The following is a 12,064-nucleotide window of genomic DNA, read 5'->3' as shown; positions in this document are numbered from 1 at the left end:
CCACTCCTTTGTGAGAGGATACAGCCCCAGCTCTGACGGGTGCTGGAAGCTGCAGTTCAGTGACAGCCAGAAGGGTCTTGCTGAGAAGTCTCTGAGCAGTTACTTCCTGAAATAAGCCTCAGTACTTCAGTGATCAGCCCTCTTCCTAGAAATGTATCTTAGAGAAAGGTGACTGACAGGGTTTTGTAAATCATTGGTCATTATTTTAAAATATAGCGATTTCATCCGTAATTTCATAACTGGAATGAAATCTCCCCCAGGGAGAGGAAACAGCAGTGAAGCACTAAGGAACCTTCATGTTTCCTAGAAAACAAGGCAAATCCTGTAATTCATACTGATTTCAGTAAGGTCACACCTCCCCATTTTGTTTACACACTGTGGTTGAAATCACATCCTTCTTGCCTGCAGAAGAATAAGCCTTACCTGTGATCCGGATCTTTCAAACAGCAATAACTAAGCACACAATAAAACTGTTAAACTGTATTTTCAGTCCATTTGTGCCTCGTGGTTAATTAGTAACCCTTTCCTTCCCCAGCCCCAAGGACACTTACATTGGCTATTTGCCTCTGGCCCACGTGTTAGAACTGACAGCAGAAGTTTCCTGCATCACCTACGGCTGCAGGATCGGATACTCCTCCCCACTCACGCTCTCGGATCAGGTGAGGGGGTGCCGGTTATTAATCATTACTCTTACTATCACAAGGGGGGGAAAAATTATGCAGGAACAGGGGAAGAGATTGATACAAATTACATGATAATATATCTCCCTCTTTTTTTAGCCCCTCAGTTTTAAAGAGCTGTTTGGTTTTCTGCTTCATAAATTGACTTTTTTTTTTTATTACAGTCAAGTAAAATTAAGAAGGGAAGCAAAGGAGACTGTACTGTACTTAAGCCTACACTGATGGCAGCTGTGCCTGTAAGTATGCAGAAGCAGATATGTTTAGCAAAAAAAAAATGATGTTTTCTATCTTTTTCATGCTAGAAAAGTCTATTTACTAACATGTTTTTCTCTTCACGTGACAGTAACTGTCACCAGTAGTAAAGAGCAGAATGTAGACATTCCAGTTGTCTTTGGTTGAACTGAGCACTGATGATGCAGACCTGTACTAAAGAGTCTGTACCAAAGCCAGGGCCCTTTTTCATCCAAACCTGTAAATGTGCTCCACTAGCTGCAAGTGGTGTTTTACTGGACTACTGATGTGACACAGAAAGCCTCTGACAGTCACAGTCTGGAACTCCTTTTCCCACAGGGACAAAGCAGGGTGGCTTTGGCCAACAGGACACTTTAGGGATAGGGGCAGTTGGCTGTCACAGGCTCAGGCTGTGCTGCTCCAGTTTTTGGGGTGCTCAGTCTCAGCTGTTTGTCCTCAAGGTAACACTGAGGCCGAGTCCCTCTTGCTGTTCTCAGGGTAAGCAGGACAGACTTAGTCTCTTAGAAGCAAAAATGACCAGGACTCCAATTGCTTCTGTAGCTCCTGCTGCTCTTTGAGTGACCAGGCTCCTGCATTCCACAAGGTTAGGGTGGTATACAAAAAAAATCCACAAATGTTTGTGTCTTTCTAATGGAAAAAGCTTCCTCATGTGTGCTGGAATCACATGTGCTGCTTTTGTGATCTTATCACATCTGTGGCTCATGGGACTGGAAGCACCAGCTGTTGGCGCATGGTGGGGGTGAGTGAGCAGGAGGATTTCACCTCATTTAAGAATAGAGGGTTTTGGTTGCTCTGCATCTTAGAGTAGCCAAGAGGTTTAAAATCAATTATTCACTTGCATTCTTTCATTTTATCAAATGCTAAGCATATACAGCAGCTTGATCTCTTTCTTAATAATTAACAGAGTGATAATTAATATGTCTGAGAACCCCAGCCTGCTGGAAAATATCCATTTAAATTTATTTCATGGGGAGAAAGCACATAAATACTTCAAAGCATTGTGCTCCAAAACAAATTTGAAGGAGCCAATCTGTAAACTTCTATTAAATACTTCCTCAGTCTGAACACTGTTTTAGGTTCTGTGTATTTTAGTGATCATAGGTTATTATTTTAATGGGAATTAATCTCTCCTCTGTGACAGAATTGTGGTGGTTTTTTGTCAGATAACTGGAATTACTGCAACCACATTGCTTTGAAAGTTGAAAAACAATCTTGGAAAAGGAAATGGTGAACTGAAATCTCTTGGTTCATTCCCTTGCCCCTGCCAATTGCTGTGGATAAAGTATGGCCATCAGGACTCCTCAGCACGATCTATCTTGCATGGAATATACCAACCTCTGGCAAAGAGATTTACCCAAACTTGAATTCAGAATTTTCTAAACCACTTTGTCACAGTTTAAGTACAGGTTAAGGTGTAAATAGCACCCAGCTGTCGTGCTTTGCAAATTGACTGATGGATCACACATTGCACTTAAGCACTACCTAACCAATGGTGCAAATATTTTCACTTACTATCCATTTCAAAGGAAGAATAATGGGGCTTATTTATAGCATAACATGGACTTTAATTTACACATGCTGGTCTACTGCTCCTTGTGGTAATCTTCCTTGCTTTTTTTAACTCTTTGTAGGAAATAATGGACAGAATTTATAAAAATGTCATGAGTAAAGTTCAGGAGATGAACTATATCCAGAGAACTCTGTTCAAGATAGGCTATGACTACAAACTGGAACAGATCAAGAGGGGGTACGATGCACCTCTGTGTAACATGTAAGTACAATTCACCACCCAAGTGTACCTTTTGCCTTGGGATATCTGTGAAGACACTCTAAAAGAATGATCATCTGAGCTATCAGACAGTTCTCCTCCTACATGCAGATACCATCTAATGACTAATTGAAGCAGTCCAAGTTCTTACTGGAAACGGATAAGATATTTAATGGCAGGAATGACTAATCTTCCCAACAGCTGACTAGTTAGTTTTCATTGGATTGCATTTTTTTTTGTAATAAAATTGGAATGTTTGTTTAGTTAAGCTGCAGGAATTCTGCCTCTTCCAGTGTTACACAAGAGATAACGGGTTTGGATTCGCCCTCCTGTCCCTACTAAAATCTGTGAGTTCATTTTTAAGGTGTTCCAGAGAGGAAGGAAGGAAGAAGGTTCGTGTCTTTGATAAAAGCGAGCTGAGTGAATAATTTTTAATGCTCCTTTCCTCCTTTCCAGACTATTGTTTAAGAAAGTGAAGGCCCTGCTGGGAGGGAATGTCCGTATGATGCTCTCTGGAGGAGCACCGCTCTCCCCTCAAACACAAAGATTCATGAACATCTGCTTTTGCTGTCCTGTTGGTCAAGGCTATGGACTCACAGAGACCTGTGGAGCTGGAACCATTACAGAAGGTAGTTAAAACACCTCTGGAAATACATAATAAGATATAGGTGTGCATGGGGGTTTGGGGGATTGCTGTAAAGTCCAAATAGCTGCAGTTCTTAACTGCAATAAAGTGACGTGAGATAAACTATGACCTATTTATATTTCAAGTGACAAAAAACCTTTCTGTTCTTTGTTGTTCTCTTCCTAAGTTGCTGATTACAGCACTGGCAGAGTTGGAGCTCCTCTTATTTGCTGTGAAATAAAACTGAGAGACTGGCAAGAAGGTGAGAGCATTAATTGGTTTGATTTCAGAGTAACTAATTTAACCCCTGCCTAGCTGGTTTCTTTGCCTACCTGCTTAGCTAGGTGTAGCAGATGAAGTAATTATCCTTTATCTTTTTTAACATGATCAGTTAGTGTGTTTTAACTTCAAGCTGATGTATCAAAGTATTTTCTTGGCAACAGAATATACATGTTAAAAATAATTATGTTGTTTTCAGGGGGTTATACTAATAAAGACAAGCCTAATCCTAGAGGAGAAATTGTAATTGGTGGACCCAATGTCTCCATGGGATACTTTAAAAATGAAGAGAAGACAACAGAAGAGTTTTCCATTGATGAGAACGGTCAGAGATGGTTCTGTACAGGAGACATTGGGGAGTTTCATCCCGATGGGTGTCTGCAGATCATAGGTGGGCCTCAGGTTTTGATACCTTAATATATTACCAGATACTGGCTAAACATAATCATAAGAACGCTATTAATGCTGCTGGCTTTGCCAGGACTAACCTACTTGAGGTTATTTGCTTGCAGAGGCACAGTGTAAAACGCATTTCCAAAAGTCCTCACAGCTGTAGTAATGGAAGTGATGCCATTTGCTGTGGCATTATCACCATCTAGATGTAGCACACAAATTTTAAAGAATAAATCTAAGATTAACTTTTGCATTAATTACCAATTTTTAAGAAGAGAGTCCTCATCACTTCCTTACAAGCTGCGTGACAAAACGTGTAGTGCTGTATAGACTTCTTTACAGAAGTTTTTATAAACTTGGCAGCTATTAGCTGCTTTAAAATTCTAGTAAGATGCTTTAATTAATGTTTGTGCACAGCACTGCACAAAATCCATATATAGTGCCTTTGGAAATGAGTCTGTGGAAATGCAGAAGTTTAAATGAAACAAGCTTTTCTTTTGCCTTCCCCTGACTCCTAGATCGTAAGAAAGACCTGGTAAAGCTACAAGCAGGAGAATATGTATCTCTGGGCAAAGTAGAGGCAGCACTGAAGAACTGTCCACTGATTGACAATATCTGTGCTTATGCCAAAAGGTAAGAGTGGTATTCATTCAGAAACTCCATTCAGAGTGAAGATGAAATGCAGGCTCTGATCCACTTCCCTGATGCAATGCTCTGGTTTTCTGTGGTTTCCACTGAGCAACCCCCTCCACCAGAATGCAAGTTCCAAAGAGTGTTCCTGAAGGAGCACAGGTTCCCAGATTCCCTAAAAGCTGAAGAAAGGAGCAGTTTTTCTTTTGGCATTTCACCCATCCAAATACACTCCAGTTCCATCCCATCCCTTCCCTAAACAGGCATTGTTATATTTAGGATGTGTTTTGGCCTTCTCTCAGAATACCAGTGAAGAGTTGATCTGGACACTTTGCACCTAATCCAGAGCTCTCCCGTGAGTTCTGGAAATGGTCCTGGTCTCTCCTCCCCCTCCCCTCAGTTCAAAACTCTACGTGAGGGGGAACTGCAGAGAACTGGCTGAGCCCCAGGTTTAGCTGGGAAACTAAAACTGAGATGTGCACATGGAAAATACACAAAGATTCTGATTCTGATCAAACCCAACACTGTAAACCAGCTTCCTGTTCAGCCATGAGCTGGGAAGACTTGATGTACAAGAAGGATTCTGTATGGGGGAGTAACTCAAGTTCAGAGAGCCCTGGGCATCTGTGGCTCCAACATCAGGTAATTTACTCCTGGAAATGGAAGTCTTGACTGGATCTTTTCTCCTTCCTTCCCTTGCCATCCTGGGCAGTGACCAGTCCTACGTGATCAGTTTTGTGGTTCCTAATCAGAAGAGGCTGATGGCTTTGGCTGAGCAGAAGGGCATCAGTGGAACCTGGGTGGACATTTGTAACAATCCTACAATGGAAGCAGAAATCCTGCGAGAGATTAAAGAAGTGGCAAACAAGAGTAAGTAACACAGCCCGTGGTGCTGGCCAATCTCCTGGGGCTTACCCAGCAAAAACTCTGTTATCCTCACCCTTTGCTTACATGTTCTTTGTACCCTCTGGATAGTAACCTACTATCGAGACACAACTAATTTATGTGACACTTTTTCCCAAAACTATTTTAAAGACATCGTTCTCGTTCTTAGTGGAACATAAAGCAACTTCGTCACGAGCAGCCACCTGTCTGAGTGGGAGGCAGCCGAATTTAGAGGCAGAAACGCTCCCGGCTCCCGCATCTGCTGCCCCCCGGAGGCTGTGCTGGAAATTCAGCTGCCAGTCCGTGGCCGTGGGATCGCGTTCCCAGCCCACCAGCAGGAGCTGAAAGCACTGCTTCCAGCTCAAGGGAAAATAAGTGGTTAATGTAACAAAAACACAGAGAAGTCCCTTTGTTTTGAACTCTAAATAAACTCTTAGGAAGGAGGAATTTGGGGAAGAAACATTCAACCATGGAAAACATAGAAGTCCTTCATTATAATTTAAATATGAGGCACATCCAACTAGTCTGAGTTCACCTCAGTTATCACTACATTCCTGTAACAAAGATACAACTCCAGATTTCTGTGTGTCCTCTTGTGGCAGTAGTCTCAGGGCTTCAGGCTGCACAGGCATTTGTTCCAAGCTTTAGATTTTGCTCTGTCACATCCAATGCAAGCTGCAAGTCCAGTGGATTAGAATATTTGCACACTGACCAGCACTGGTGCAGGATTAAATCTGCCTGTGGCCCTCCTGTAAGGTTATTTCATCAAGTAGGACACCATATTATACAACCTACAGAGTGCTCACCTTAAACTTGTAGGTAGCACAAATCAGTACTTCATTTGGCTTTGTAATCACAGTCATGTTTTTCTTTCTTCTTGTCCCTGCAGTGAAATTAGAAAGGTTTGAAATCCCCATCAAAGTACGGCTAAGCCCTGAACCCTGGACCCCAGAGACTGGGCTGGTAACAGATGCTTTCAAGCTGAAAAGGAAAGAACTGAAAAACCATTACCTCAACGACATCGAACGAATGTACGGAGGCAAATAAAGCAGCTCTGGTGGCCAGGCAGTTGTGCAGATGGTTCTTCTCCTGCCTCAGTTCTGGATGTCTGTGTATACTGTAGATATCACACATTCAAAAAACACACCAAATAGATGACTTTCTGTAATCTCTGTCGAGTAAAACGGAATATCTTAGACTCCAAATTCGTAATTATTAGAGATTAGACACTGATGGTCTCCATAGAGTTTCATGTGATAATCTCCAGTTTCCAGACAGACATCACTATGTGAAGCAGTATGACCAGGTAATTTTATTAGTATTGTTTCTCCAGAATATTCAGACTGCTTGCAACTTCTGTTTAACTCCTGCTGAAGTATGATCTGTGTTTCAAAGAGTTAAAAATAATGTGATTGTGGTGATTCTTCTGTCATAATAAGACACTTAGCAAAGGAGGCAAGAGGAGTAATGTCTATCCCTTTCCATTTAAAAACAAAACCAACAACATTAGTCAAGAACTTGCTGGAGATCCCTAATAACACACTGCTTGAGAATGGATGGGTTCTTCTGCACATCAGTATCTTGATTAATTACAGTGCCTACAAAAGAGTATAAAGTACACTTACTGAAATAAAGGTGAACTGAAAAGCTTTCTAAAACCAAGTTATATGAAATTTCATCCAAGAGCATTGAATTAACTATTTCAGCTCCCAACTCACCAAACAGATTTTACTTGCTGCTGGTTTTTAATTCAAGCAGAGCTTTCCACTGGGACACAAAGTAGAAGAAAACAAAGACTTGTTCTGCTCCAGGGCATAACTGATGAGAAATCAGTGCCCAAATGCAGGATGCACAACTTGCATCTGGGCTGGCAAACAGCAGTGAAACTGAGGGCAGTGGTGTCTAAAGAGACGTGAAACTCAGAGGAGTTTGGGTGGGTTTTATTGAGAGTGGTTGGCGGTTTTGTTTTCAAGGCACTGATCCTCTAGACCTTCACATGGTACAGGTCACCTGTACAGAATTTAGAGGCTCAGGTTTTAAATGTCTGGATCTGCTTTATGGAAAGGTATTTCTGTTCACCTTTTAACTGTGGTAAGCTTAACAAAGCAACCAGAAACCAACTGTAGTTCCCCTGTCTAGTGTTGTTGTTTTACTTACAGAAAAGTAGTTTGTGGTCAGGGAATTTTTGTTTTATGGAACTTGTAAAAAGGGACAAATCACTCTTTACAGAAATTCATTACGAAAATGTTCTCTTATTAACTGGAAGTCAGAGATGTGAAAGAGTGGGAAGATATAATTTAATAATACTTCATCATTTTTTTGTGCCGAATTCTGTACTGTGTCTTCTTTTGAATTGTAACTGAGCTCCTGCATCCCTGCCAGCTCTTCACACTTGAACCATAAGTGCTGTAAAAAGTGAAGGCTCTTGATACTGTTCTACTTTGCACTTTCTTAGTCATTTTATATATGTTGCTTACATTTTGTACAGCCGTGGCCCTCAACTGCTATATATTCCAAATTCACTTGAAAGTATATATAGATTTCTATTCATAATATTTGTGTTGTGTATATGATGGTTAAAAAGAAAAACTATTTGGTATTGTCACTGTACAGAAAGTAAAAGATTTTGTACAACGCTTCTCGAACACACGAGCTTGCAACTTCAGGGCAAGCTTTTTCTTTCGTTGCATGTATGTGTATTTTTCTTTTTTCCCAGTTAAAATAGGCTTTGGCAAAAATAAATCATGGCTCTATACTCCTCAGCTGAATCAGCCCTCCTCCTGGGGACCAACTCGAAACTTCCCAAGGCATAACTTTCTCTAGACCAGAACACTGCCAGCTCATCTTCCAAGAACCCTGAGGGGAAGGAGGAAAAGAAAACGGTATAGAAAGCTGACTGCATCTCGTTGTGCATGGAACTGCAAGAGTCACTCAAAGGAACAAAGAAATAGCTTTTCTAAAACAATTAAATTACTTTTTTTTTTAAAAGACACATACAGTTGGTTTACAACAACAGGAATTACTTCCCATATCAGTAGCAACTTTTCAAATTACTCAGTCCTGGAGCCAGGTTACCAATTTTTCTGTGTTAAAAAATGGTCACTATTAAATAGCCTTTAGTCAGCCTGTCAGTGTCACAAAAGTGAAGTACATATAAGAAAGATGCTTGCACTTGAGTCTGTCAGCAGGCTACAAGACTTTTTTTTTTTTTAAAAAGCCATGAATGTATTTATATGAAATGTATTTTATCTTCTGTGTCTTGGTTGACTGAGGATTGCTATTTTAAAAAAATATACATACAAAATGTTAACATTTCAAAAGTGGAATACAACTTAAATGGTTCAACAAGTTTGTGTTCTGGTAGATCTTTCTGTGTTGCACAAGTTGTCTCTGGTTTCTGTTCTGTGCCTCCCATCCTGTCTGAAACCAAGCCTGCCTTAGAAGGACTTCCCAAAAGCAGCAGCAGCAGTACCTGCTGCAGATATTAAAAACAAAGCCTCCAGGGGGCCTCGTTTGGTTTTTAAGGAATGAACTAAATATGGATGTGCTGCAAAAGACAATTTGATCCACCATCAGCTTTTCAGGCATTTCTGGAGAAGGGGAAGGTTTACATCAGGCTCCCTTCAAACATGGGGGTTGTTTGCAAATAAAATAACATGCAGTTTGGAAAGAACTTTATCCTTCATTTGAATGAATTCTGAATCCTTTTTGTGACAGAGCTTGTAGAGAAGCAACAGAGGATGAGCAAGAATGTGCAATTCTTGCCATTAAAAATAAGGAACTGGGATGCAGATGAAGGGAAGTAAATTCCTTTCAAACCGTTATGTGATAGGTGCTGTATCCTGTGCTGGGCAGAAAGAACATAGAACATGGCACTGAAGTGGGAGGGAGAGGTTCATGTACTACATGTGACTTCAGAAAGCAGGTTCAGAATTAAAAATTATCCTCCTAAGTCTCAGAAACAAATTCAAAGAGAAAAAAAATCCAGTTTGGGCATATCCCATAGAAGATTCTGTTTAGGCCCCCTGCCTCAAAAAACATGGGGTGTCCAGAGAAAGATTATAACTACCCTTTCAGTGGGACTGGAAAGCTTCATCTCTGAAGGAAGGTCACAGTTGGGTTTAACTGGCCTGAAGAGGAACGGCACATGACAAGAGATGAGTAACGTTCAACTGTTACCCTGATGAAGGTACAAAGAGCCAAGGCCACAGGAGGAGGAGGAACAGTTAAGTTTACACAAAGTCACATTGATGATTTGACATTTTAAAAGAAACACAGGACTTTAAACCAATTCCTTACTAAATACTGAACTAGCTAATTTTCAGTCAATCTCCACCAAATCTACCACATCCCAGAACTATAGATTCAAATAAATATGTTGTATTCTAAAGATAAATTAGTGATGTTCTGCAGTTACATGCAAAACAAGAAATAAATTCTCATTATATATTTGGGTTTTTTTGTTTCTTGGTTCTGTTTGGTTTGGGGGTTTTTTTGTTTGGGGATTTTTTTGGTCATTTTGTTTCAGTTTTTCCTGAGCCTGCTGATAGCTAAGCTCTATTTACATGAGAATAAATCAATTTCCCTTTTGAAGGCTAAAATTTACACATTGGAAGCTTAAAAAAATAACAAATCTGGTGCTGCTTTTGCCTAAGGTGCCACAAAGGTGATTTACAAAATGCGATCAGTAAAACTTGCAGTCAGTGCTCCTGTGGAATCGCAAACAATGCAGAGTAAAATTGTGCGAACTTACCAGGATTAATTAAAAAAACCCACCCACATTTCCAGTTAACTCCGTGCTGCTGCAGAGTAGATCAGTGACTGGTTTTTAATGTGATAGGATTACATCAGCCACAGAGGAACGGGGCTGACTGCACTAAACACACATCTGTGCTTGGCCTGGCATTTTCACATCGTTTAATATGAACGGGTTCTGACAGAAATGGGGTGATGTTTGCACTATTGCTTTGCTGCTGGGAGCTGTAACAGGCAGAATCTTGCTCCAGTTTTATTGGGGAAGGACATACTAGAAGAAAATCAAATCCATTCTGTATTGACATGGAGTTTTAATGAAGCTGATTATCCCAGGTAATTTGTCCAGAACTGTCTTTAGAGGGAAGCATGTAGTCTTGGCATTGGACCAGTGCTAATTAATTTACACAAGCAGAGCTCTGGGTACAGTGTCTGATCCTCACAGTCCTCACCTGTGCTTTTCAAGCAAAAAATGACCTAAAAAACCTCAAACAAACAAAAGAACCCCGCAGTCAAACCCACCCCACAAACTGCTGCATTTTCCCCTGGTTCTCTCAGTCTGAAACACCAATAATCTGGTTAATGATGAACACTAAGAGATGCCAGAGAGTCACTATGTGTTTGCTACACATGCTTATTCTGTGTTTACCCTCACATGTCTCTTATTACAGAAGTTTGCCTAGCACATCCATCTCCATTACCTGTGAACATCCAGACCCTGAGAGGGAATACCCTTCACTCCAAGACATGACCTCATATCATTAAAATGCTAAAGCAAAAAGATGTAAGTTGTACTTTTTAAAAATACAGATAAGGACTATTAGCACTTGGATTTGAAACAGCACTGGACTACTACTAACAGGACTATTGCAACTATAACTTCAGGGAGTTGTTCCAGCACTTTCCAAAAAGTCCCAGCCCTGGGAGGTGTTTCCAGGGTTTTTGTTTGTTTTAAATAACTAACCCAAACCTTTCCTGCTGGATATAGATCAGCCTATTACTTATGGTGCTCCCCCAGGGAGTGAACACGAAGAATGGATCACTGTTCTCTAGAGCTGCCTGCCCTACTTTCTGTCTTTTAAGTTGAAGCAAAACCAAGCTCTCCCAGCGAGCCTGTTTCTATGAAATTTAATCAGGGTCATTAAACCAGGGCCCTGTGTCCCCACGTTCAAAACACAGCACCTGTCCCATCTCCCTGTATCCTTTATGGCAATTACTTCCCAAAGCCTTTACCTTCACCACATCCCAGAACACAATTTTATGTAACAGTGCAACTCTCACCTTGCAGCATTTTTTTATTGTTATTTTTGAGACCTGTACCTTGGCTCTGAGCACTTGCAGCAGCAGGAGAACAATATTGCTGTGAGGAGGGGAAATGCACAGCTGGTGACAGTTCTCCAGGAGCTCTGCAAACAAACTCTACACCACAACCCAAGCTGAATTTCTAACTAGTCTGGATGAGTTTTAAGCTCCATGCAGCCCCCTCTAAGTATTTACTGGCCAGCAGAGTCCTTCATTTCAGAGGAAAGATGCCTAGAAAACTGTTCACACCAACAAAAAACATAGTGTAGAAACGCAACCTAAAACCTACCACTGTGAAGAAATAGCCATCAGACTCTGGGGTTTGGCTCTCTTGCATGATCCTAAATGGATATTCAGCTCTTCCAACTGTAGTAAAAACTATGACCTGTTGTTGAAACTGCACAAGATAAAAACTCCTCTAAATGCTGGTGAGATCGTGAATCTGTAACATGTGCAGCTGCCCTGCTCACCTCTGTGCATAATGACAACTGAATTTAG

At 40.9% G+C, this 12,064-nt stretch overlaps 1 protein-coding gene across 2 annotated transcripts in view; it reads left to right on the top strand.

Moving 5' to 3' along the window:
* Positions 1-8,860, top strand: part of ACSL4 (acyl-CoA synthetase long chain family member 4) — a 34,140-nt gene extending 25,280 nt beyond the window's left edge. For both annotated transcript variants that reach the window (XM_050310555.1, XM_050310556.1), the window contains exons 8-16: positions 536-659; positions 845-916; positions 2,564-2,703; positions 3,157-3,329; positions 3,513-3,587; positions 3,804-3,995; positions 4,516-4,630; positions 5,340-5,497; positions 6,402-8,860. In XM_050310555.1, the coding sequence (XP_050166512.1) occupies positions 536-659; positions 845-916; positions 2,564-2,703; positions 3,157-3,329; positions 3,513-3,587; positions 3,804-3,995; positions 4,516-4,630; positions 5,340-5,497; positions 6,402-6,559 (1,207 nt within the window). In that variant the 3' untranslated portion in view covers positions 6,560-8,860. The remainder of the gene's footprint in view (positions 1-535; positions 660-844; positions 917-2,563; positions 2,704-3,156; positions 3,330-3,512; positions 3,588-3,803; positions 3,996-4,515; positions 4,631-5,339; positions 5,498-6,401) is intronic.
* The last annotated feature ends 3,204 nt before the right edge of the window (positions 8,861-12,064 follow it).

Source organism: Myiozetetes cayanensis, unplaced genomic scaffold (genome assembly GCF_022539395.1).
Source record: "Myiozetetes cayanensis isolate MyiCay16 unplaced genomic scaffold, myiCay2020 scf15, whole genome shotgun sequence".
Classification (NCBI taxonomy): Eukaryota; Metazoa; Chordata; class Aves; order Passeriformes; family Tyrannidae; genus Myiozetetes; species Myiozetetes cayanensis.
Note: the sequence above shows the minus strand (reverse complement) of the source record. Positions and strands in the feature narration are given on the sequence as shown.